Source organism: Arabidopsis thaliana, chromosome 5 (assembly GCF_000001735.4).
Source record: "Arabidopsis thaliana chromosome 5, partial sequence".
In the NCBI taxonomy this organism is placed as follows: Eukaryota; Viridiplantae; Streptophyta; class Magnoliopsida; order Brassicales; family Brassicaceae; genus Arabidopsis; species Arabidopsis thaliana.
Window position 1 is genome coordinate 422,239 of NC_003076.8, and position 25,325 is coordinate 447,563.

The window sequence follows — 25,325 nt, forward strand, 5'->3', positions numbered from 1 at the left end:
TTCACTTTGTAAATCATTGTGCAAATTCACTCTTTACATTTGCAATATGATTTGAAGTGTTATCTCAATTTGGTTTCATATGTTATTTTGCTTCAGCTTGAAGTAATATTGAGCAAGTAGTACTCATCAATATGTTATATGTATGTCTTGCAAGATACCTACCCACCAAAACCTTCAACCTCCCCACCTGTTATTAAAAGCAAGTCTATAGACTCTAGTGACATTCTTGGCTTCGATCTCTATTATTACCTTTCAAAAACCAACAAAATATTATAAGAACATTAAAAAGAGAATGATTTGTTTTGTGTAAATATAGCCTTTGTTTAAAAACAAAGCAAATCCTCTCATTGAAGTAATGCATATATGCTCTCTGCTGATTTGATGTACAAAGTGAAAAAGGTCATAGCAAAGGTAAGAAATGTTGGGACATGCTAGGCTACTAGCAAGTGATGAAGTTTATATACGCATAGATAACATATAACATAATTTTTGAAAGAAAAACAAACTGACATATAAAATCAAAAGTTCAAAACTCTAGTGAAGCACTCTAACATTTTCCTTATTACAATTTTCATATAGACTCAAAACAGTGAATTCAGGTGGTAACATTACGACATTATTACAAAAATTATAAAACTATATTCAAAAATATCAAATCAATTTCTAAGAATAATTAAAATGTTAGACAATGAGATTTTAGCTAGGTCTGAAAATTAGTTATGGATTGTAAAGTATAAACAAATTTGCCTTAAAGAAATGCAATGATGAAGAAATCTATGAGTGTTAATCTTTATCCAATAATAAACGTTTGAGAGACATATGAATCTTTCTCTTTTTCTTTAAATCCAACTTTAACCCATTCTTCATAGAAGAAGGCTCACGATCAAGCCTCCATATCTTTCTCTTTCCCACTAATCCCATGAAAGTCTCAGTTTATAAAACGTTAGCACTTGGCAGTTCCCTATACAACAATCCACTTCACCACACCAATATTAGTCTTGCAACCCAAGTTTCCACTTCTTCCTTCGACCACGACGTCCTCAACATATTCTTTATTAATATTCTCTTGAAAACAACCACAACACACACAAAAGCAAACTTTAGAAGTGATATATCCCCACACAACAACAACAACATCAACAACAATGACGAAATCTGCAACTCTATTCCTTCTCTTTCTCACTATCTCAGCCTTCACTGGTACGATATCTCTTCTCCTTCTCGATAATTTATGAAATGGGTTTTGTTTCTCGTTTTGATTCCTCTCAATAATAGTGACTTTGTTCTTTTGCAGATGGAGCTCAGCTTATAATAGTGAATAACTGCCAGGAGAGCATTTGGCCGGGAATTCTCGGCGGCGGAGGCCAAATCACACCAAGAAACGGCGGATTCCACATGGGAAGCGGCGAAGAAACCATCATAGACGTACCGGATAAATGGTCCGGTCGAATCTGGGGTAGACAAGGCTGCACCTTTAACCAAAACGGTAAAGGCTCATGCCAAACCGGAGACTGCAACGACGGCTCTATCAACTGCCAAGGAACCGGCGGTGTACCACCAGCAACCGTAGTAGAAATGACATTAGGCTCATCTTCCTCTCCGCTTCATTTCTACGACGTAAGTCTCGTCGACGGTTTCAATCTTCCGGTGTCGATGAAACCAATCGGCGGTGGAGTTGGATGTGGCGTTGCGGCTTGTGAAGTGAATTTGAACATTTGTTGTCCATCAGCTTTGGAAGTTAAGAGAGATGGGAAAGTGGTTGGTTGTAAAAGTGCTTGCTTGGCGATGCAATCGGCTAAGTATTGTTGCACCGGTGAATATGCGAATCCTCAGGCGTGTAAGCCGACTCTGTTCGCGAATCTGTTTAAAGCGATTTGTCCTAAAGCTTATAGTTATGCGTTTGATGATTCTAGTAGTTTGAATAAGTGTAGAGCTTCTCGTTATGTTATCACTTTCTGTCCTCCAAAGTGAGAGGCTTCTGATTTTTATGTTATGTTTATCATGCAGTAGCTTGATTTGGTACTTGTACGGTCTGTTTTTAGGTCATTGAATGAGAAACTGAGAAAATTTGAACTCAAAATAGAATCAAAATTTGGTCATTATACAGTGGTTACCATCCTTTTAACTAGTGTTCTAAAGACACAAGCTTTAGCTGGTGGGTCCAAAGACATAAAAGACGGTTTTAGTGCTTACTCATGATATAAGGAAGCACAGACGGTTTTGTCTCTTTGTATCTTTGTCTCTAAAGAGAAGAAGGTTCGTTGAAGATTGTGGTCCATAGTGAATCTAAGAGCTGCCTCTCCTCTTTAGCGGCTGATAGATCTTCTTGTGACATAAACAAGCTCATTGCTTTGACCCGGCTGATTGCTTTGATCCGATCTTTTAGAATCTGTCTGAGTCTCTCATCGCCTTTCACTATGCTAGAACCACAAGTACTACAGTCTTTTCTAGCTTTCACGAGCTCAAGCAATCCTCGAAGAGCAGCTTCTCTTACATCAGCATCGAAGCTAGACACGAGGTGCATCATCAAATGGTGAAGCCCGAATTCTATAGCAATATCGGAGTCTGAGTCATTCTCTTGTAGAAGATAATGCAACAAGTTTAAAGCTTTCCTGAAGAATGAGAAAGTAATGACAAAAGTTTTGAAAGTTAGACAACAGCAGAACAAAGGTTACAACTTTGTGTTCTCTCAAAGTTCAGAGGAATCCAAGCATGAAGAAAAGTGAAGAGTATTATTACCTTTGAAATCTCACACTATCAGTTTCCAAAGCATCTTTTAAACCAGAGTAACCATTTGCAATCCGGAAACCTGTGATCCCAGGTTTATTATTGCGAATCAAAGCTGTACCCCAAATTTACCACAATACATTCATCAGATTTACGATAGACATTTTTGTTTTTGAAAAAGGCATTCGACCATCTAAGTATATAGGATAGAACTCAGAGCAGCTTACATGATATTGCACCGAGAGCCTGTGTTCGAGAATGCATATCGGTGTCTGAAGTAAACCTTAAAAGCAAGGACTCTAAACCATTGGCTTCCATAACTGATTCTTGACTCCGAGGATTGTTCTCAACTATTGTGCTTACAACATCTGCAGACTTAGCCCGGATATTAGCATTGGAGTTTTTGAGGTAGCCAAGAAGAGGTACCAAGCCTCCAACGGAATGAAGATCTGCCCATACATTCAAAGAAGTACAAGTTAAGCCCAGCAATCAAAAGACAGATATAGAACAAAGTTACAAGGTCAAAGTATGAAAAGACTCACCATTAGCCATATCAATCGATTCAACATGTTCCTGCAACTCATCCAACAAACCTACCAAATCATCATAACTCAAAATCTTAGTAACCAACAAGAGAGAAAATAGCTAAGAAAACAATAGTGAACTCCATATTGAACCTTCAATATCTTGAGGGGTCACTTCATGAGCCTCCAAAACTTGTTGAGGTGTCTGCAATACCTGTGTAATCTCCTTCAACCGCTTGACTACATCTACCGTTTGTGATTGCATAGCTTCTGCAAACCATTTTCGATCCTCCTCACTGTCTAACCAAACAATTTCATATCATCAAAAACCATCTACCAAACAATACCAAATCAAATAGTCAAATTCCACTACATGATTCATTCCTCATAAGAAACTGACGCAGAACCACGCAAATTTCTAAAACAACCCAACAAACAACATAAGCTCCACTAAGTGACCAACAAAACCTGAAATTACAAAGAAACTTCGTACCTTAATTGGCAAGTAGGTCGAGTACCATCGGAGTGAGAGAGACTCCACTTAAGCAGACCGTCCCAGTTAGGTCCGTCTTTCGCCATTGAAGCAACGGAAGAAGAGAAAGACTCTGCGAAGGTCAGAGAGTCAGAGACAATGACAAATAGTTTGGGCCTTATGTTCACGCTAACTTAATAATGGGCTTAACAGGCCCAATTGTTAACTCGAAATATCTTGAAGGGGCCTACCTTATCCACACACAAAAGAAAACTGAAGAACCCCAAAAATCCCAAGTGAAAACGTTATCCACTTCGAGAGAGTGACACGTCACGAAGCAAATCCAAATTCAAAACCTTTCCATAAAAATCAAATCACTTCTTCTTATTACTTCCCCCAAATCGAAATCAGTCACTTAAAACCCTAAATTATGACGATCGCACCGGCATTGCAGACGACGTTCGTGTCATCAACCAACTTCCTGAAACATTCTTCTTCGTGGGGATCACCATCACCGAACAATGTGATTCTTCCCAAAAACAAGAGATCTTCTTCCTCCGTAGTTGTCGCCGCCGTCGGTGATGTCTCTTCTGACGGAACAATCTACTTAATCGGCGGAGCCATCGCCGTTGCACTCGTCGGAACTGCATTCCCGATCCTCTTCAAACGCAAAGACACGTAAACCACTCTCATCTTTTTACCTTGTGACTTAAACCGGTTTTAATGCTCGTTAAACCAAATTTTGACTGATCAATTGCAGATTATCATAGTTTATTGTCCGGTTCAACATTCGAATTATCTTAACCGGACTAAATCCTCTGTTATGGATTTTGAAAACGTACATAAACTCTTAGCCGATGTAGTAAACTGAATCAGAGATTGTACATTGTGAGTTTAAGCTCTGAAATGTGTGTGGTTTAGGTGTCCGGAATGTGACGGAGCAGGATTTGTGAGGAAAGGAGGAGTGACTCTGAGAGCCAACGCCGCACGGAAGGATCTTCCTCAGATCGTTTGTGCTAACTGCAATGGACTCGGAAAGCTTAACCAGATTGATAAATCATAAGTCTTCTTCATATATATGTAAAAAGCTCCATTTCTCATTCCTCTTCTTCTCTACAATATACCTCTGCAAAAGTAGATAGCTTGGAATGATCAATGGTTGCTTGGAGATGGGTGGATATATATATATATATATATATATACAATTGCTTTTTTATGTGTAAGTTTCTTTGCTTTCTTGTTCTGTAAGAAATTGTCTGAGTATTATTGTAAGTTTTTAAGCAGTTATAGACGAAGGTGCTCAGCTACCAAAATAAAACGAACAAAAAATAAATTTAACTGCTGCATAAGTAATTAGAGATGAACATTTAATGGCCAATTAATGACCCAACTGTCATTGGCTTCTTACATCACATGCATATCAACTAATCTTCATTACGTGTCTATTTCTGTGTTTTATAAATAACCTCGCCAGAAACGTTTTTATATTTTTTCAAGCAAATAGTATTATTGTATAAAAACTAAATTTTTTGTAAATGAACCTTACGCGTCAGAGTAGAAGATTCTTTGAATTGTTCTTGAAGTTTCTTAGATTTAGTAGTGATAGGATAATGGGACATTATTAAATTTATCTTATTGGTGGAATAATGGGAAAATCGTGAATTTGTTCATTAATACATTTAAATTATGGGGAAAAACAAATTCAGGGAGACATCATCATAGGTAAGGAGACTGCTAATTAAAGAATATAAAGAAACGTGACAATAATTTAGAACTTGAAAACAGAACACGTTTCGTTGCGTCCCCTAGTTGCTTCTTCTCAATCTTCTTCTTCTTCTTTTTAGACCTTTTGTTGGTTTTTGAAACAGAGCACAGTAGAAGAATACAAACAAAGTAGATGAAGCAAAACGAGACATTCGATCAAGAAAGGGAAGATTTGTATCACACGTTCGATGAGGAAGATGAAGAAAGCCAAACAGAGAGCTCCGTTCCCTCAACTCCTTTATCTCGTAACAGATCCGAAGACGTTCCCGTTCCGTGGCCTCGAAGTTATCGGTAAATCATTTTCTTTTTAAGTGCTCTGTTTTTGTAAGAGATCTGAAGAAATTATTCTTTAGAGAATAATTTTGGTGTTCTTGGGGATATTTTCAGACAATCTATGGATTTGTTGACTGGAGTTACACCTCCGACTAGTACAAGTTTTGTCTCTTCATTTCGCCAGAGACGACAAAGCTCTGTTTTCGGTTCGTTTACTTCTTCACCAAGCAAACAGCAACTTCTCATAGACAAAGACGAGATCCAAAGCTCTGTTGTGTCCTCCATCAAATCATTTCTTGCTTCTCATCTCCAGCTATCAGTCCCAGGGGATCTTTTAACTCCCCAAGAAAACCGCAGTTGCACATTCTCTCAATCCGTTCTCAACGGTAATAATTGCATTAGGAATGTTCAATCTGAGTTTTGGTTAGGTTTTCTCTGTTTTCCAAGATTAGTCAAATAATCAAACTGAAACCAAATCTGATATATATTGATGAACTGAGTTTACGTTTAGTATAGCATTAGTGCGAGAGTACTGAGTTTACGATTATCTTTTCTATTTAGATTGAGATTCTTAACATTCTCTTTTTGCAGGAATTAACGTTCTATGTGGAGTAGCTTTACTTACAATGCCTTACGCAGTTAAAGAAGGAGGATGGTTAGGGCTTTTCATACTCTTCTCCTTTGGCATTATCACTTTCTACACCGGCATTCTCCTCAAGAGATGTCTCGAGAACTCCCCTGGAATCCACACTTACCCGGACATCGGTCAAGCTGCATTCGGAACCACTGGACGCATCCTCGTCTCTGTAAGATTATTTTTCAAATAATCAATCTTAACTTTGTTTGTGTGTGAATTGTGATCCTAACTTAACTTGGGTTTGGAATTACATTTCAGATACTTCTCTACGTAGAGTTATACGTAAGTACCAAACTCTCTTTCATGTTTCATATCATGATTGAAGAAATTGAGGTCCTAACTTTGAATTTTTTTCTGTAGGCATCTTGTGTGGAATACATAATCATGATGAGTGATAATTTGTCAAGAATGTTCCCAAATACCTCCTTATACATCAACGGATTTTCTTTAGATTCTACTCAAGTTTTCGCCATTACCACGACTCTTATTGTTCTTCCTACTGTCTGGCTCAAAGACCTCAGCTTATTGTCCTATCTCTCAGGTTCATCTCGTAATTGGCACACACAACAATCTCTGAGATTTGAACTCTTTAATTAAATTTAAGAAATGTTTTGTTTCCTTAGCCGGAGGTGTCATCTCCTCAATCTTGCTTGCGCTTTGCCTCTTTTGGGCTGGATCAGTAGACGGGGTTGGATTTCACATAAGCGGACAAGCTCTTGATATAACTAACATACCTGTCGCAATCGGAATTTACGGGTTCGGTTTCGGGAGTCACTCTGTTTTCCCCAACATTTACTCATCCATGAAAGAACCTTCCAAGTTTCCTACGGTGCTTCTCATCAGGTAAAACAACTTTTGCTTATAGCGCAAGAAACCTCTAGGTCTAATTTTCATCACTTCTCATTTCATAAAATAATTGTTTGTTGCGTTATGTAGTTTTGCGTTTTGCACTCTATTTTACATTGCGGTAGCGGTTTGTGGATTCACGATGTTTGGTGATGCGATTCAATCCCAATTTACACTGAACATGCCACCACATTTCACCTCATCTAAAATCGCAGTCTGGACAGCGGTTAGATAACCTTCCAAATCAAGAATCTCAGACCTTCTTCACATTCTGTTCATAATAATTTTCTCTCAATTCCTATCTCATTTGTATGATTAGGTCGTAACACCAATGACGAAATACGCTTTAACGATCACTCCAGTAATGCTAAGCCTAGAAGAACTCATACCGTCTTCATCAAGAAAGATGAGATCCAAAGGTGTCTCTATGCTCTTTAGAACCATATTAGTTCTCTCCACTTTGGTCGTTGCACTCACAGTTCCATTCTTCGGTAAACTATCTCTCTCTATCAATTTCTAGTTACCCTAACTTCTTGCACAAGAAACCCCTTTGTATAAAACAATGACCGAACTCGTTAATGTAACAACGTTAATTGCAGCTACTGTGGCGGCTCTGATTGGATCTTTCATCGCAATGCTTATCGTAAGTTCTCCAAGAACAAATCAATCTCAATAATTGCCGGAAAAATTAAGGATCAAAACAAGTTCTTGACGATTTCGGTTTTGGTCTTTTTCAGGCGTTAATATTCCCGTGTCTCTGTTATATCAGCATTATGAAGGGTAGATTAACTAACTTTCAGGTAAGAATATAATTGAAAACTTCGATTTTGATTATATATTTTTACTGTCAATACTTCGTAGAAAATTGAGACTGAAAAGAGTTTTTATTTTTCAGATTGGAATTTGTATTTTAATCGTGATAATCGGCATTGTAAGCGGTTGTTGCGGGACTTATTCTGCTATCGCCAGATTAATCGGCGAAATGACCTGATTGGTTTTGCAGAATAAGTACGTATATTCGAAGGAATAAACCGGTATATACTTGAATAAAACCGGTTTTTGATAAACCAATGGTTTTTTGTGTGAAGATAATCCAATTTGATTTTTTTTTTTGGTATTTTATTCATAGTTTTAAGTCCATTTTACTCAATGTAGTCTTCATTTTTTTTTTTCATTTGCTCATTTAAAAATAAATAAATAACAGAATATTTTGGAAAATGGGACTGGAGTAACACTTGCATTGATGGATTTACACAGTTTTGGAAGTTAGTCAACAGAGAAGACGAAAAGAACAATAATCAAAAAAATTGCAAATTCGTAGAATCCTAAAAATATCGTCAGCATCAAATCTACACCGCAATTAAAATAAAAGGAAACAAATATTAAAGAAACATTAAATAGTTTTCTCTCCATTGATATGTTTCCGTATATAGAAGAAATCTCTTTGACTCGCCGGAAAACAAAACCCCGTTGTTCTCCGTCTATCTCTCCCTCTCTCTCTCTGCACATTTCTTCTACCTTTCTTTGAGATTTGAGAAAACAGAGGAAGAAGATGAAACTCGACGAAGAATTCTTACACGACAGAGACCATTCGTTTCTGACAGATGACGAGGAAAATCAAGCAGCACTTGCTTGTTCCGACGATGAACACGACGGAGACGACGACGGTCGGAGAGGCGGAGAAAATTCAGATTCCTCCTCTCCGTTATCACGAGACCGTTCTGATAACAATCTCTCGGATGTCTCAAACCCTCCATGGCCACAAAGCTATCGGTAACAAACTCATAATTTTCCTCTGTTTTTTCAATCTCGAATTCTCTAAAATTACAAGAGTTCAGATATTTTTAGATGAATTTATTTCAGACAATCAATGGATTTGTTGACCGGAATGACTCCACCTTCGGTGAGTTTCATGCCTCAAAGCAGTTCCCGGAGATTAGCCTCTTCCTTCCAGAAGAAGCAACAATCTTCGTTTTGCGATTCGTTGTCTTCTTCCTCAAGCAAACCCCTTCTCTCTCAACCAGTTCCTGACAAAGAAGAAACGATTTTACCCGTCAACCCTCAATCTCAGCTCAAGCTCTCCGTCACCGATCTTCCATTACCGGAACCTAACCTCTGCTCCTTCTCTCAATCTGTTCTCAATGGTAAAATCATGAATAACTCTTAATCTCTAATGATGATTGCTCTGTCTCATAAATAGAGGAATGTTTTCATATATCAAGTTTATTTGCAGGAACCAATGTACTGTGTGGATTAGGGTTAATAACAATGCCTTACGCTATTAAAGAAAGTGGATGGCTTGGTCTGCCCATACTCTTGTTCTTCGGAGTCATAACTTGCTACACAGGTGTTCTCATGAAAAGATGTCTAGAAAGTTCCCCTGGTATTCAAACTTACCCCGATATCGGTCAAGCCGCCTTTGGAATCACCGGTCGCTTCATCATCTCTGTAAGTTTTTGATCAATCAAACTCAAATATCAAAATTTTCTGTTTCTTGAAAATGAAACTTTGGTTCATGAATTGCAGATTCTTCTATACGTGGAGTTGTACGTAAGTTTCATCTTAGTTATTGTTAAATATTCTTGTCTAAATTCTTCCACTGATAGTTGACAATTTATTGTTAATCGTAACTCTGTTTTTCAAAAATAGGCAGCTTGTGTGGAATACATAATCATGATGAGCGATAACTTATCAGGGCTATTCCCAAACGTTTCATTGAGCATTGCTTCAGGGATATCTTTAGATTCTCCTCAGATCTTTGCAATCTTAACCACTCTTCTTGTTCTTCCAACTGTCTGGCTTAAAGATCTTAGCTTGCTTTCTTACCTTTCAGGTTTGAAAATTTTCCCACTGAAAACTCTGATTATCTCCTCATTGGCTATATATAATGGGCCGTTCTTGTGGTCTTAATTATCTAGTTGGAGGAGTCTTGGCGTCAATCTTACTCGGTATCTGCCTCTTCTGGGTCGGTGCAGTCGATGGAATAGGGTTTCATGCAACAGGACGAGTTTTCGATTTAAGTAACTTACCTGTCACTATAGGGATTTTTGGATTTGGTTACTCGGGTCATTCGGTTTTTCCCAATATCTATTCTTCAATGAAAGATCCTTCAAGGTTTCCTCTTGTCTTAGTTATCTGGTAAGTCCAAGAAACCTATCCTTTACTTGTTTCACAAGGAACCCTAATAGACATACTCATCATCCTTCTTTCTTATGCAGCTTTAGTTTCTGCACGGTCTTGTACATAGCTGTTGCGGTCTGCGGCTACACCATGTTTGGCGAAGCAGTGGAATCACAGTTCACATTGAACATGCCTAAGCACTTCTTTCCATCTAAAGTCGCGGTCTGGACAGCGGTAAAATACAACATTCTCTTATATTCTCTGTATACTAGTATAACCATAAATTGATGTTCTTCAATCTTTTAGGTCATTACACCGATGACCAAATACGCTTTAACAATCACCCCAATAGTTATGAGTCTCGAAGAACTCATTCCAACAGCTAAGATGAGATCACGTGGTGTATCGATATTATTTAGAACAATGCTAGTTACCTCTACTTTGGTGGTTGCTCTTTCAGTTCCTTTCTTCGGTAATGTCTCTATGTATCCCTAACTTCCTACGCAAGACACTCATCCCACTATAGCTTCTCTGATCGAATTTTCTCAATTACAGCGATCGTGGCAGCACTAATCGGATCGTTCCTTGCAATGCTTGTGGTAAGTTCTTCCATCCCAAAAAAATTGAAACTAAACATTATCAAACCCAAGGATATTCATTTTTGTTTTGTTTTGTCGAAGGCTCTTATCTTCCCATGTCTATGTTATCTCAGTATCCTCAAGGGTAAATTAAGCAACACACAAGTAAGAACATACCTACTTTACTTTAAATGTAATAATTATTTGATTCAGCTTTAGTAGTCTTTAACTGTTTTTCGTATGTGTGTTGTGTTTTATTTGTTCAGATTGGATTATGCATATTCATTATAGTCTTCGGGGTGGTTAGTGGTTGTTGTGGTACTTACTCGGCTATCTCAAGATTAGCCAACCAAATGACAGATTAACTGAAATTTTCGACGGCGATTTAAAATTAGGTGTGTTGTGTTCTAATGTTTATTATATTATCTAGTTTTTATTCAGTTTTGGTTCAGATTTCTTTTAATTGTTTTAGGAAACAAGCAGAGATAAAACCACATATACTTCATTTCAGTTTTAACAAAATGTATCTTTCATACCCTATGTATTATGGTTTGTATTTAACAAAAACTTAAGATTTATTGTATTTTAGTTTATATTTATCTTGCATAAAAATTGTACTCACTTGCAATCGTTTGTTATCTGTTAGATTAATCAATGAAATCATTACTACAAATAACGACGATAATCCACTTAACTCTAATTAAGACCTTTGAAACTCTTGTTCCTAAGCTGCAATCATCAATAAAACTCCTTAAACTTCTCGCAGAGACGAACCCGGCTCGAGGAATTAACATTATAGGTGATCAGAATAGAAATTTCCCAACCTCTTGGTCAGCTATTAGGTATATTTAAATGCATTTCAGAAAGAAAAAAAAAGTTTAATAGTTTTTAATCAGATGATATAATTACGTAGTACAATTTTAAACCTAACATATTGTGAATTCAAAGCAATGTGTCACACGAGCTAGCTAGTGGGCAAGTGAGAAGAAGTTGATTGGTAAGTGAAGGTATCCTGATTTGGAGCAGGATTCAATAAACATGGACCCAAACTCATAAATGATAGGGCTTTGTCCTTAAAACAGCAAGGCAAATAACATGTGCAACCATACCTCTCAATTTTCAAAAGTCTTTTTCCATGTGAATGTCACATCTTCAAACTCTCATCCATTTTTATTCCATTTCCCAAAAGCAAAACATTAGTTCATCTTACAGCTTCTTTATTCTTTATTTAGTGTTTTATTCTTGGGTTCAAATGGTTTTGGGGAAAAGTGAATATAATGATTACCTGCAAATTAAAGTTCTGACATCTAAACATGGGATCCAAACTCTGCAATGTATATTACGAAGTCGTTTGATATAACACCTCTCTTGATAAAAGATGATTAGAACCTAAAGTAATTTTAAAATATGGTGAAAAATTAGACTCTTGGAGTATATAAATGGCTCAATCTGTATTGCCCGCACCGCCCAAACTCCCATGGCAAATCCATTGACGAAACCAAGGTAAAAATCACATGCTTTGAGCGTTTTTTTAAAACAGAAGTGTAAGCTTAAATTTTTTAGTTTAATAGTAGTAACAAATTCAACCTTGTGAAGAGATTTATTAATAATATTAAAATCATTCCCCTAATTATTTGCCTTGAGTTTCGAGCCTTCTACTGTACCACTCACACATTAAAAATCATCAGACTATTCAAACTTTCTTACATGGTTGATTAGTTCATCTCATATATGCTCAGTATCATACTCTTGCAGATTAATTTTTCATTTTAATTATCAACGAATTTTTTATTTAATTATTCATGACCAAAATACATTTATTTTTTTTAAATAAAACAAATAATAAATTTGGAAGTCAAAAATACAATCAATAGAAAAAAAAGTATGACAGTGATAGATAATATTTGCAGAATATTATGTGAAAGCTATTTTCTCTGTAACAATAAATGAGAAAATCTTTATTATTTTACATGAAAGAAAAAGAAAACAAAACAGAGATATTTTTCCAGCTGAAAAGAACAAACATCTCTCATTGATGTTCAGTGAACTTGCACCAAACTTCACTTCTTCTATACTTCTTCATAGCCACAAACTCAGTTCTTTGCAAGAAACACAAACTTAAGTATTCAAAATATCGTCATCATGTTCTCAAGATTCCATGCTCTGTTTCTTCTCCTTGTTCTTTCAGTAAGAACATATAAATGTGTATCTTCATCTTCTTCTTCTTCTTCTTCTTTCTCATTCTCTTCATTTTCTTCTTCGTCTTCTTCTCAAACTCTTGTCTTGCCTCTAAAGACCCGAATAACCCCAACGGATCATCGACCCACCGACAAACTTCATTTCCACCACAACGTCACTCTCACCGTTACTCTCACCGTCGGTACTCCTCCTCAAAACATCTCCATGGTCATTGACACTGGCAGTGAACTCTCCTGGCTTCGTTGCAACCGTTCCTCAAACCCAAACCCGGTTAACAATTTTGACCCGACCCGTTCCTCCTCTTATTCCCCAATCCCCTGTTCCTCACCCACTTGTCGTACCCGGACCCGAGACTTCCTCATACCCGCTTCTTGCGATTCAGACAAACTCTGCCACGCAACTCTATCCTACGCCGACGCTTCCTCCTCCGAAGGTAACCTCGCCGCCGAGATTTTCCACTTCGGAAACTCCACCAACGACTCCAATCTCATTTTCGGGTGTATGGGTTCCGTATCCGGATCCGACCCGGAAGAAGATACCAAAACAACTGGGTTATTGGGTATGAACCGTGGTTCCCTCTCTTTTATCTCTCAAATGGGTTTCCCCAAATTCTCTTATTGCATCTCCGGCACCGACGACTTCCCGGGGTTTCTTCTCCTCGGCGACTCTAACTTCACGTGGTTAACGCCGTTAAATTACACGCCGTTAATTCGTATCTCTACGCCGTTACCTTACTTCGACCGTGTAGCTTACACCGTCCAGCTCACGGGTATTAAAGTTAACGGTAAGCTTTTACCCATCCCTAAATCGGTTCTCGTACCGGATCATACCGGTGCTGGTCAAACCATGGTTGATTCCGGTACTCAGTTTACTTTCCTGCTTGGACCGGTTTACACCGCACTTCGATCCCATTTCTTAAACCGGACAAACGGAATCTTAACGGTTTACGAAGACCCAGATTTTGTTTTCCAAGGAACCATGGATTTGTGTTATCGGATTTCACCGGTTCGTATACGGTCCGGAATTCTCCACCGTTTACCAACAGTTTCTCTGGTTTTCGAAGGAGCCGAGATAGCGGTTTCGGGTCAGCCGCTATTGTACCGAGTCCCGCATCTCACGGTTGGAAACGATTCGGTTTATTGTTTCACATTTGGAAACTCCGACCTTATGGGAATGGAGGCTTACGTGATTGGACATCATCATCAGCAGAACATGTGGATCGAATTTGATCTACAAAGATCAAGAATCGGTTTAGCTCCGGTAGAATGTGATGTATCGGGTCAGAGACTCGGAATCGGATCGTAAACCATAGATAACCAGTGTGTAATTATAGTTTTTTGCCTACGTAGAAATGGTTTCTCTAGTAGAAAGGTATGCACGTGACTACAATGAGATTTGTGTTACGGACACGAGCGGGTGTGTAATAACTTCGAGTTTGGTAGTAGTTAGTTAGTTGTCTCTGTTTGCTTTTGACATGGTCTTTTCTTTGCGTAATTAATTTTTAGCTGAGAGTTATATCACAAAATCTTTAATCGTCATCAGTTTTGGACTTTTGAATCGCACTATGTTTTTTTTCGTTATTCAAAATAAAGTTACAAAAGTTAATGTTAAAAATCGCGAAAAAACAAACTTGTTTTGACCTATGTCAATCGCAAAAGTGTATATGTAGATTTGATCCTTTAACGGATCCCTCTAGTTACAACGACATGGATTCTTTTTGGGCGATCGTGTGTTTAAAGAGGCCCAAATTAATTTCACTAAAAAAGCCCATAATAACCAAGATTTGGGCATCAAACAGGTTCAAGTTGCTGACGAGTTAATAATTTGAAACGTCAGGGCCCACAATAGTCTCACTCCCACGTGGGAACATAACGCGGTTTACTGTCTTTTTCTTTAGTTCACGCGCCGTTGCACGTGCGGCCTCTGTCATGGGCCAACGGTTTCTCGCCAGGTCATGGCCGTGATTTGCAGTCGCCTCTGGTTGAGAACGCGGATTTGCTTTTCTCCTTTCCTTCTATACCGAACATTTGAACTTTTTTAATGAAAGAATATTCGGACACTAGAGAGTAGAGATCTTAATCACACTTCATCTCCAACAACAAAACTAATATCTGGAGGAAGAAAATTAATCTTCTAAGATCATGGATGATGCAGATAAGAGTTGTAGCCCATCGCTGGATCATAGGTTTTTCTTTTCAACAAAACATAATATCTTCTTTTTACTTATTTTTCCTTCTATGTTTTATACAAAACAACTCTATGTAAAGATTTAAAACTTGATCTCAAAACTTGTATCTTGAATCTGCAAAATCAACCCAAGTTTCTCTGCTCGAATTACTCTCTTTCGTTCTGCTTTGTACGTTTCCCGCAAGTTTTCATCTTCTTTAAATCTTAAACTTCCTGAGCTACATAGTATTGTGTCCTTAGATGTTTGCTGGTTTTCCTCACTATGTTTTAAGGTGAAGTGTGTGTTTGTGTGTAGTGTTTAGGATTTGTATTTCTACGGCAACTTGTTGATGATGACTTAAGAGATACTCAACACTTGGATCTTATCTTTACTATGGACAAATTTTACTTGTGGATTTAGATTGTGGACTAACAAGATTTATGATACTTTCTCTTTATCTCAGTGTGGTATCAATGAAAAATGTTAAGTCTTTTGTTGACTGGTGTGAATACTTTATGGATAGTTACTTGTAATTATGGATATGTCCCTTTATGGTATAAGCTGAGTGTTAGTCTTCTATTTATCCTTTACCTCTTTTTGTCTCATGGAAAATAAGTCAATTCATGACCTTTCACTAGATTAACCATATATGATTTCAGCGATATCAACGATCCGATGATAGTTGCTGTGGAATCTCTAGACACAAGCAAAAAGAGAAAACTGCATGCTGAAGAATCAGACTTGTTACCCTTACCAAAACACTTTTGTTCTGAGCATCAAGCCTCTCTTGTTAATTCTTCATGTCCATCATCAGTTATAGATTATGCAGAATGCTCTTATGCCATGGAGAACACAAAAACCAGCGATGAAGCCTCCTCTTCTGCATCTTTTACAGGCCCTTCTTTGTACATGTTTAAAGACTCTATTTATTCAACCGGAAGTTCTAGTTCTGGTTATGCTGCTACATCAAGCATAGAACAATGCTTTTCCAAAGTTGATCACAAAACACAAGAAGATACCCAAGACTTTACTCACATGGAATTCATTTATCACGACTCCGAATTTGCGGTCGAAGATCTTCAAGAGGTTCTGAATCCAGTTGAGTCTTATATTCTTTCTTCTGCAAGGTGGAGTGTCAGCAACCAAGGTAATCAATGAAAAGCTAAATGCTTTAGTGTCACGCATTGTGTATGGGAATTATTTGTGATTATTCTTTCACCATTTGGATTGCAGATTCCAAAGAAGCTACCACGAAACCAACCATTGATCAAGAGTTTGAGCAGTACTTTTCTACACTCATGATGTAAACAACAAGAATCTATCTACATATTTATCAATATCACTAATCACTGCAATGTTTATATAAATATTTCACCTTGTTTTTGAATAGAAACATATATAAAACCAGATCAGAACAAACCTTTTACATGTTCCCGATGTTGCAGACAAATGATCCATGGATCTCACCTTCAATACTACTATATAGTAGTCTTAGACACAAATGCTGAAACTATTCACAATGATCATTTCCCTTAACTACTTGTCCAATGCTGATCCGGTAAGGTTTATAGTGAAACATTGATGGGCATAAACATAGTAAAAACATTGAAAGCAAATTATCTCTAGAATCATAAAAAACAAAAGGAAAGATTATTGATTCAGAATAAAAAAGCATTAAAAAAACAAAATCCTCCAAAATCATATCTCTTAGCTTTCTTCCAAGAAGAAAGTTGCGAGCTCTTTCTCCAAATGTTCTTCGGTAGTTTTCTTCACTGCGAGAATCGGATGATAGTAATCAGAGTGAGTATCCATACACTTGGAAAACGTCCCAAAGAGTCCCGCACACTTAGTAACCAAATCTTTGTTCTTCTCAGCTTCCTCCTCAGTGAAATTGCAATCATCATTCCAAGCCGTAAATGATTCTTTGCAACCACCTCCTTTCATGAATTCTACAAACTTCTGATCTTCCTCTTCGTTTATTTCGTCTAGGGAAACAGTAGTTGAAGACAGGAAAGTCTTCACATGGCTTTCTTCATTTGAACGTTGCTATATCCATTCCAATCATCGGTTTATAGTAATCAGAGTGAGCCTCCATACACTTCTGTAGCATCGGGTAACACTGACCGATAGTTTCATTCTTCTTTTTAGAATCATCCACGCAATCTTGAAAATCCATATATACTTGTTTGCAGCCACCTCCTTTCATGAAAACGTCATGTTGATTTTGCCAATCGCTTGAAGAATCTACCACTTTCTCCTGCATCGGGATTTGGTTATTGTATTGAGATCTGTACTCCGGTTTCAAAATCCTAGATGATATGATCCCCATATTTTCTCAGCAGGGAGAGAGATTGGATCTTATGAAAATCAAGGAACAGACGAAGACGATAGGTCAGTCACAGTTAAGAGAGGATATATATATATAGGGATTACACGAGTATGTTAAAAGAGATGAATTGAAAGCTGGAGAAATAAACAAAACACAAATGAACAGAGAATATCCAAATAATTAACCGATCCCAACTTACAAAATCTACCCGAAAATATATGCAAAAAAATCTTTTCACCAAATATATCGGATATAATTAAGAGAATATCACAAGTATGACTAGGTCTTTGATAATCAAAAAACAAAAAAAAATGGGGATCGGATCCCCATAATTTCTCAGCAGTGAGAGAGATCGGATCTTTGAAAATCAAGGCACAGAGGAAAGACGTACGATAGGTTCAAATAACTTTGTGAAGATATATATATTTAGGGATTAAACGAGTACGTCGAGTAGACTTGGTATTTGATGATATTACAATTTTCTTACAAAAAAAAATTTGGTTTCTTGTATGAATATTTGCATTGATTGAAATCTGGTAACAAATTTTCGAAAAACTTGTATCTTGAATCTGAAAAATCACTCCAAGTTTCTCATATACTCTGCTCGGAATCGGAATTTCCCTTTTGCTTTTCATTTTTTTCATCTTCTGTGAATGGTTATTTACATGAGCTATAAAGTATCGTGCCTCTGAGGTGCTAGATGGTTTTCCTCACTGTGTTTAAAGGTGAAGTAGTGCGTTTTGGTGTTAGGATTATCAAGTATAGCTAGCATAGCAACATGTTGATGGCCTACGAGATACTGAACACTTGAATCGTAAGTATAGCTAGCATAGCTTATCTTTGCTATATTCAAACAAAGTACTTGTGGATTTAGATTCTGGACTAACAAGATTTGTACTTTAAGAGATCCTTCCTCTTCATCTCAGTGGTACCTATGTTAAATGTAAAATGTTGTCTTTAGTTAAACGGTGTGGATACTTTATACTTAAGAAATTAACTTGGAAGTTACAATTGTAGATAGTCATCTCTTTACTCTCATGGAAAATAAGTTAATATATGACCTTTACTATACGACTATTTGCTTTCAGCGATATCAACGATCTGATGATAGTCACTGCGGAAACCTTGTGACTCAGAGCAAAAAGAGGAAACTGTGTTGAAGAATCAGCCATGTTTACCCCTACGGAAGCACTTTTGTCTGGAGCAACAAGCTTCTCTTCCTGATTCTTCATCCGACATAGAATCTGCTGAAATGCTCTTATATGCCATGGAGCCATGGAGTACACAAAAACCGGCAATGAGACCTCCCCTTTTGCGTCTCTCCCAGAACCTTATTTGGGACACAAAAACCGGCAAGGACACATGTCTAATCATTCAACCGGAAGTTATGGTTCTGGTTATGTTACATCAAGCTTGGACCAGTGTTGTTCCAAAGTTAATCATAAAACACACGAAGATGTTGAAGACTTTACTCACCTACATGAGTCAATATTTTAGTGTCACGCATTACAAAATTGTATGACATTCATTTGAATTGCAGATTCCGAAGAAACTACCTCAAAAACCAACCATTGATCAAAGAGTTTGAGCACTACTTTTTCAACACTTATGAATAACCAAAAAAACAGAGCAAATAAAGACATTGGTTCATCTGAATTTTCGTTAAGCTTTTGATGTTGTCTTGTTCACAGTTTCTAAACCTCACTTTCTCACCCAATTATGTAGTTGAAAAAAACTCTCTAATCAATAAACAGCATAATCAGAGTTTAACAATCAATCTTTCAATCTCCGACAAGAACTAATTAGATCTAGAACACAAGCCAACAAATTTCGAATTGGAAAACAGATCAAAGTTTCATTTTAGCAAATTCCAATTTCGATACACAAACAAAGTCATCTCTCTGAAAGATAAATAAAATCTAATAAGAGAACAAACCCTAAACATGTATCTACAGAGAAGAAAGTAAAAAAAAAACCTAGATAATTCAAATCAAATCAAATCTCAAAATCTAAGCGCAAGCTTCTCTTCGAGGCTGTGCGTAGAACAAAGTTTCAAGATCTGGTGGCTGAAAGTACCCGTTCCTCGGCGGATCTCGTTTTCTCACCACCATCAACTTCTTCCTCGGCGGCGGTGGACAAACAGACGCCACCGGAATCCTATACATCGTGCTTCTCGGCGTCGTACATCCTTCCTCCGCCATCTCCGTCTTCCTCTCCACCACCTCCATTCTTCTCTCTCGAACTCGAAATCGTCGTAAGAGGGAAAAAATTTGAAGTCTGAGAAGAGGCGGTTACATCTTTATTTTATATATCAAAAAAAAAAAAAAAATTCAGATTATTTCCTTTTAAAAAATTCGAAATTTGGGAGGGAGAACAAAAAAGGAATCTTTCTCACGAAGCTCTTTCTGAAATATCAATCGGACGGTGGATATGGTTTTAAACAGCTTGATGTGAGCTGGCTATGCTGACGTGGTGGAATTTTAGTGGTTGGTAGCACCAAATTTAAGTAACGCGTGACCCAACCGCACCGTTTCTCACGCTCCACTATCATTATTGGTAAATCTTTATTATATTAATATATATTTTGTCCACTTTTATCATATTTAATAATATTTTTTATCTGTAATTTATCCGTTTGTGACGGCGCGAACTTGCGCAGCAAGTCCCTTTGGGCGGGAAAATTAAAAAAGGACTCCTTCCTTTTTGCAGCGAAAATTTTATGTTCGTATACCGATCGGTTTTGGTAACATTAAACCGAAATTGTAAACCGGTATCTTTTTAATCCTTATATAGCTTCTGGAAATGAATCACGAGGGTGGCACGTGCGGTCTTCCACCAAGTTATTCACGTGATTTATTTCTGAGAGTTAAACGCACTCTCACTGTTACCGTTGTTCTTGTCCTCCAGTTACAAGCCAACGTAGCAAAAAATAAAAATTATAAGTAATTGATTTTTGTCAAGATTATATATTGATTATGGTATAACAAAACTTTAGAAATATAAAATTATCAAAAAATTATTATAGTAGCAAATTTAAGAGAAGCCCATAAACCACAAAAAGTATCAATCGGTCAAACCCAAGAAGAAAGCAAAAAACCCAAAAAAACTTAAACGGCCCAATCTGATTAACTATATAATATATCCGTTTTGGCCCATTAAAATAAACATTACCGGCGGCGAAAAGAGCTCCGAGAATATGTGGGGTGCTCCGGCGATTAATAATTAAAATTAGTTTATTGTAACTTCATGTTTTTCGTTGTTGTCAACTACTAATCCTTTTCACTTGACTCGGTCTTCTAGTTTCAACATCGGTTAAAATGGTCCTCAGATAAGTTCTTAACTTGTCGTTTTAAATTACAACGTAGACGTATTGTAGAGCTTCTTATTTAAATAATAAAAACAACGAATTTTATGTGGAAATAGAGTTGTTTGCAGGTCTTTGTTGTACTCAAGGAAATTTTCTTGCAATTTGTTGTTTCACTGAAATGTCAACGTATATATATGTGAACATGGAGAGCCTATCACATTCTCTACTCTCGATGATCATGAGTACAAATTATACAATAATCCTAGTTATTAGTTTTTACCATTATATAATACTAATTGATCAAGCAATATTGCTTGCGGCTCCACTTTTATATCAAACGAAACCTAGTCCTGGACTCCTAGTAATTTAATTTTCATTTTGGAGATTCAGTTATCAGATTTTTTTATTAAAAAAATATAAAATTGATATATGAAAAAAAAAAAAAAAAAAAAGAGAAATAACAGGGAGATTGTAGTCTACAATTTGTAGTGGAGTCTCAGTCTACATACATGAGTCATATTGATGTCTTTCTATAGTATCAATTAAGTTTTGACGAATGAGTGACAAAATATTTTGTTAGTGCCTTTAGTTTTGAGTGATTGTCCTTTTCACCACGACTTGACAATTTTTTTCTATGAGTCCGAATTACGAAACTACACATAAATTTCTGATTCATACGCCAAAAGAAAAAAATATTATATGATCACTAACACGATTTGAATATGAATACTATATGATAAGTAATACATTGACTTTTATCGTAACTCGTTGTACTAGCAGAATAGCTTTAGTTAATTATTTTCCCTTGTTATTATATTCCAAACTAATCTAACCTCTTCTCTTGGACCTCTATGGAGTTTTCTTTGTTAATGTTGTTAGTATGTTTACATTTAGTATAAATTTATACGAAGATGCTTTGTGTTTCTCTTCTTACAGCTCTTATTACTTAATTTAATTTTAATTATATTCGTGAGTAATTTTGATATTGACGATTAATTGAGTTAATCAATAAGAACAGAAAAATGACTAATCGAAAACCCGGAAATAACCATTTAAAAAGAAAGAAAAAGAGCAAAGACGTCAATATCAATGCCAACTAGCTACTTTTGATATAAATGCAACAGTTCAGGAAAAATAAGAGTTATATTAGTCAAAATCAGAATCACCAATTATAGTTTAAATCCTATTGATCAAAGTGACATTTTATACACGTAATTCTAAAAACTATTAAATTATTTAATTAAGAGGAATTTCATACAAATATCTAACATTTTTAAAAGTTACCAAAGTTTCTAATCGGGACACTTGCGTTTATTGATTTTCTGTTCGTATTTCTTCACGATCAAGAGTCCAATTATTTGCCACTTTAATTAATCAAAAAAAACAAAATACTTTATTAAAACAAAAGCTGAATTGCAAACAGCTGTTGTTCCTCCTAAACTTAGACTCTCATGTCTTTTTCGAAAGTACCAATTATATGGCCACTTTGTATATCAATTTCTTTTCTACCCATATTTGCTTCTATGTTTAACTTTTAACAAATACTTTTATGACATAATTATATTCAGACAGATGGCACTTTAGCATCTTATATTCACGTCTTAGCAAATTTGGTAAATAAAGATATTTATGACTTTTGGTATATTCCGAAGCTTAAATATCTTTAATTCATTGATATAAAAAATCTAAACAGCATTTGCGAATATATCAATAGTTAGCTACACGAGTAAACAAGATATTAGATCTCAGTATAAAATTTGACCCAAAAAAAAGAAAGATCTCAGTATAAAAATACTATATTGAAGTAGTTTTGGGGATTCAGACTTGCTTTTGGGTTACTAAAATTCAATATATACTTATTAGGGATCTAATGTATATTAGTGTAATGGACCATTACCTGAAAGTTTAAAAAGTTTGTCAACTAGTAGTACACATTACCACGCGAGTTTATTTTGTGTTTAGTTTTACATGTACAAGATACTAAAATCATTTTCCAAAAGATCACTTATTTGTTATTAAATTGTTGCAGTTGAATCATGTTTAGCTTTGATTTATTTTTAATATTGTCCAAATTAATATTATCAAGTTAAGTATGTACTATTAAATATACTACTACTGAATTTGAATCTTGAGAGCTTTTAATTACATGGGGACACCGTACCTTATGATGAAATGATACATGTGAATCTTTGTGTTCACACGGTTAATGATTCCCTAAACATATACATTTTTTTTTTTTTTGGCATTTAATGACATGAATTAGATATTGAGATCTCTATAAATCTATTTAAATGGATTGTTTGTTTCTAATTGATTATAAATCAAAAATTCAAACCATAAAAGAATTAATCTCGTTCGATCTGCTTTCAGGACAATCGTGCAAGTTGCAACTTTGTAAAATGGAGACACGTAATAGATACTTAGATCTATCCGTGAACACTTTAATCTAACCAAATTAAATTTTGTCGCAGTACCCATATGGGTTTGTACTCTTTTCATACTCAAAAGTTTTAACTATAAGCATAAATTACGAATTAAAGTTACCGGTATGGACGGCAGAAATAAATAAACAGCTTATAATATGGAAAATGGATGCATGATGCACATGTCATTAAATACTAAATATATCACCATCATATGTTCACATTTCAATTGTCAACGATATGCATTTCACCTTTTTCTATTCTAATAACCAGTGGTGATTGATAGGTAGCTAATCAGGGTAATTAAATATTAAAAATTAATACAAAATCATTGAAAAATGAAAATTATACTAAAGAAAATTTGATCATGCTCGTGTTTCGCGTGGCATCTTCAAGGAATTCGTGCTACAAGTGGAGGGTTCATAGACATAAGTGGAAGCTTCAACAAGTAGGAAGCTTCGAGGCTGCATGCATGCAATGCAACATTGAATCGAGCTGGCCCATCATTATTTTTTCATTTTTCCTATTACCAAAAATTTCTAAAATAAATATAACTAATTTCCTAGGTATATGAATGAAAGAGTCGATTCCCCCACCCAAAATCATCATTCAAAAACAATTATTAAATCTTTTTTGAGTAAATTGTTTTTAACGAATTTGTGGTCTTCCAATCGTTGAAAAAATTATCATATGAGTAGAACTGTATTGTCATTGCACTGCGATTAGTTTTTTTTTTTTTTTTATAAACGATTAGTTTAAATTATTGTTGACTACTATACTACTACTCTTCAAGGAATTCGTGCTCCAAGTGGAGGGCTCATAAACATAAGTGGAAGCTTCAAGGCTGCATGCATGCATGCAATGCAACAATGAATATAATCGAGCAGCTGACCTATCATTACTTTTTTCTTTTTTTCTATAAACAATATTTCAAACCATAAATGTAACTATTTTCTAATTTCCTAGCTAGGTATATACTCAAAATCATCATTCCAAAACAATTAATTAAATTATTTTTGAGTAATTGTTTTTCAACGAATTATTTGTGGTCGTCCAATAGTTGCAATATTTACCATTGCACTGCGCTTTAAATTATTCTTTTTATAAACTATTTAATATAAATTATTGTTGACTACTACAGAAAAATTTTAAATCATGAAAATAGTTGATTTTTCCACATACTCCGAAACATACTTTGGTTTTTGGCATATATAATAAATCTTTTCTGTTATTTTTTCATAGTATGTTACCAAAAGAACGAAACTTGGGTTCATGATTAATCCAAAACCAAGTGCAGAACTTATTTTCGACTTTTGAGTTAGTTACCATTCTCAAAACAATATACTTTCAAAATATATATCTACTAAAATTGATGAACAAGGATACGATTTAGAGACAAGAGGATCTAATAGTGTATGGATCCACGGACGAAACAATCGGGACGATTTTCGATACATATTGTCACAGCTACTGAGATTCAAAACAAATAGTGACTTAATGGTTAAATTCCAAATTCTGAGTCTCTCTCAACACATTTACTTAATTAATTAAGTTCTTAATTAAATGGTGTCCTTGGGTCTAGGAACTAGACGCACCAAAAAAGTCATAAGGAAAAGAAGTTTAAATGATTTTTAGTTCCTCAATAATTGGAACCAAAGAGATAGGATCGGCTTTTGATCCTATCTTCTTGATTAAATTATTAAACCCAATAAACCAATTATTGATGGAAAACAAAAGAAACTTTAAATCACTCTTGCTTCGTACAAATATTATTGTATAATATAATACGTATTATTAAGTATTTTGTTATGTATATAACTTCGTGTCCCAACTTTCTATAAGTTTATCATATATATATGATGCTAATCAGTAATCAACTTGGTATGTTACCAAAACAAATCAAATTGGTCTGTTACAGTTTTTAGACTTGGCAACCGATATTGAATTCAGATTACACGA

The 25,325-nt window shown here is 35.8% G+C and overlaps 9 protein-coding genes and 3 long non-coding RNA genes across 18 annotated transcripts; 8 read left to right on the top strand and 4 right to left on the bottom strand.

The window, feature by feature from the left end:
* Positions 1–963: 963 nt before the first annotated feature.
* Positions 964–2,199, top strand: AT5G02140 (Pathogenesis-related thaumatin superfamily protein; the record flags this gene model as incomplete). 2 transcript variants are annotated; one of them, NM_120292.2, is made up of 3 exons in its annotated part: positions 1,058–1,200; positions 1,295–1,967; positions 2,043–2,199. In NM_120292.2, the coding sequence occupies exons 1-3, from the start codon at positions 1,146–1,148 to the stop codon at positions 2,197–2,199; spliced, it is 885 nt and encodes a 294-aa protein (NP_195834.1). In that variant the 5' UTR covers positions 1,058–1,145. The 2 variants fall into 2 exon arrangements, with proteins under 2 accessions (NP_001331114.1, NP_195834.1); NM_001342647.1 differs by lacking the exon at positions 2,043–2,199 and having other exon boundaries at positions 964–1,200; positions 1,295–2,039.
* Positions 1,683–1,939, bottom strand: AT5G00815. Its single transcript, NR_142438.1, has one exon. It is a non-coding gene; the product is annotated as an other RNA (long non-coding RNA).
* Fes1C lies at positions 2,053–4,140 on the bottom strand (the record flags this gene model as incomplete). Of its 3 annotated transcripts, NM_001342648.1 has the most annotated exons (7): positions 3,975–4,140; positions 3,745–3,856; positions 3,405–3,547; positions 3,270–3,320; positions 2,955–3,176; positions 2,740–2,842; positions 2,243–2,612 (listed from the first exon to the last, which is right to left on the bottom strand). In NM_001342648.1, the coding sequence occupies exons 2-7, from the start codon at positions 3,828–3,830 to the stop codon at positions 2,243–2,245; spliced, it is 975 nt and encodes a 324-aa protein (NP_001332564.1). In that variant the 5' UTR covers positions 3,831–3,856; positions 3,975–4,140. The 3 variants fall into 3 exon arrangements, with proteins under 3 accessions (NP_195835.1, NP_001031822.1, NP_001332564.1); NM_120293.3 differs by lacking the exon at positions 3,975–4,140 and having other exon boundaries at positions 2,053–2,612; positions 3,745–3,878; NM_001036745.2 differs by lacking the exon at positions 3,975–4,140 and having other exon boundaries at positions 2,055–2,612; positions 3,405–3,551; positions 3,745–3,819.
* AT5G00820 lies at positions 2,188–2,466 on the top strand. The gene has a single exon (NR_142439.1). It is a non-coding gene; the product is annotated as an other RNA (long non-coding RNA).
* Positions 3,988–5,223, top strand: AT5G02160 (uncharacterized protein). Its single transcript, NM_120294.6, has 2 exons — positions 3,988–4,401; positions 4,645–5,223. The coding sequence occupies exons 1-2, from the start codon at positions 4,154–4,156 to the stop codon at positions 4,784–4,786; spliced, it is 390 nt and encodes a 129-aa protein (NP_195836.5). The 5' UTR covers positions 3,988–4,153; the 3' UTR covers positions 4,787–5,223.
* A 180-nt stretch (positions 5,224–5,403) lies between these two features.
* Positions 5,404–8,457, top strand: AT5G02170 (Transmembrane amino acid transporter family protein). 2 transcript variants are annotated; one of them, NM_120295.4, is made up of 11 exons: positions 5,404–5,778; positions 5,875–6,146; positions 6,352–6,566; positions 6,656–6,679; positions 6,758–6,938; positions 7,021–7,240; positions 7,334–7,469; positions 7,563–7,734; positions 7,843–7,886; positions 7,981–8,043; positions 8,139–8,457. In NM_120295.4, exons 1-11 carry the CDS (start codon positions 5,621–5,623, stop codon positions 8,232–8,234), a joined length of 1,581 nt encoding a protein of 526 aa, NP_195837.2. In that variant the 5' UTR covers positions 5,404–5,620; the 3' UTR covers positions 8,235–8,457. The 2 variants fall into 2 exon arrangements, with proteins under 2 accessions (NP_195837.2, NP_001190204.1); NM_001203275.2 differs by having other exon boundaries at positions 5,519–5,778; positions 6,656–6,683; positions 6,849–6,938; positions 8,247–8,457.
* A 162-nt stretch (positions 8,458–8,619) lies between these two features.
* AT5G02180 (Transmembrane amino acid transporter family protein) lies at positions 8,620–11,583 on the top strand. 2 transcript variants are annotated; one of them, NM_001342649.1, is made up of 12 exons: positions 8,639–9,016; positions 9,107–9,387; positions 9,477–9,691; positions 9,770–9,793; positions 9,893–10,076; positions 10,162–10,381; positions 10,462–10,597; positions 10,670–10,835; positions 10,919–10,962; positions 11,044–11,106; positions 11,208–11,336; positions 11,414–11,503. In NM_001342649.1, exons 1-11 carry the CDS (start codon positions 8,796–8,798, stop codon positions 11,304–11,306), a joined length of 1,653 nt encoding a protein of 550 aa, NP_001331278.1. In that variant the 5' UTR covers positions 8,639–8,795; the 3' UTR covers positions 11,307–11,336; positions 11,414–11,503. The 2 variants fall into 2 exon arrangements, with proteins under 2 accessions (NP_195838.2, NP_001331278.1); NM_120296.5 differs by having other exon boundaries at positions 8,620–9,016; positions 11,208–11,583.
* A 1,346-nt stretch (positions 11,584–12,929) lies between these two features.
* PCS1 (Eukaryotic aspartyl protease family protein) lies at positions 12,930–14,780 on the top strand. Its single transcript, NM_120297.4, has one exon. The coding sequence runs from the start codon at positions 13,084–13,086 to the stop codon at positions 14,443–14,445; it is 1,362 nt and encodes a 453-aa protein (NP_195839.1). The 5' UTR covers positions 12,930–13,083; the 3' UTR covers positions 14,446–14,780.
* Positions 14,781–15,126: 346 nt separating this feature from the next.
* Positions 15,127–16,781, top strand: FHL (far-red-elongated hypocotyl1-like protein). 2 transcript variants are annotated; one of them, NM_001085052.2, is made up of 3 exons: positions 15,127–15,325; positions 15,967–16,454; positions 16,541–16,781. In NM_001085052.2, the coding sequence occupies exons 1-3, from the start codon at positions 15,282–15,284 to the stop codon at positions 16,612–16,614; spliced, it is 606 nt and encodes a 201-aa protein (NP_001078521.1). In that variant the 5' UTR covers positions 15,127–15,281; the 3' UTR covers positions 16,615–16,781. The 2 variants fall into 2 exon arrangements, with proteins under 2 accessions (NP_001078521.1, NP_195840.1); NM_120298.3 differs by having other exon boundaries at positions 15,127–16,454.
* Positions 16,782–17,014: 233 nt separating this feature from the next.
* Positions 17,015–17,636, bottom strand: AT5G02210 (GCK domain-containing protein; the record flags this gene model as incomplete). Its single annotated transcript, NM_120299.1, has 2 exons — positions 17,015–17,353; positions 17,490–17,636. The coding sequence occupies 2 exons, from the start codon at positions 17,634–17,636 to the stop codon at positions 17,015–17,017; spliced, it is 486 nt and encodes a 161-aa protein (NP_195841.1).
* A 1,112-nt stretch (positions 17,637–18,748) lies between these two features.
* AT5G00825 lies at positions 18,749–18,951 on the top strand. Its single transcript, NR_142440.1, has one exon. It is a non-coding gene; the product is annotated as an other RNA (long non-coding RNA).
* Positions 18,952–19,213: 262 nt separating this feature from the next.
* On the bottom strand, positions 19,214–19,949 carry AT5G02220 (cyclin-dependent kinase inhibitor). Its single transcript, NM_120300.2, has one exon. The coding sequence runs from the start codon at positions 19,862–19,864 to the stop codon at positions 19,646–19,648; it is 219 nt and encodes a 72-aa protein (NP_568097.1). The 5' UTR covers positions 19,865–19,949; the 3' UTR covers positions 19,214–19,645.
* Between the last annotated feature and the right edge of the window lie 5,376 nt (positions 19,950–25,325).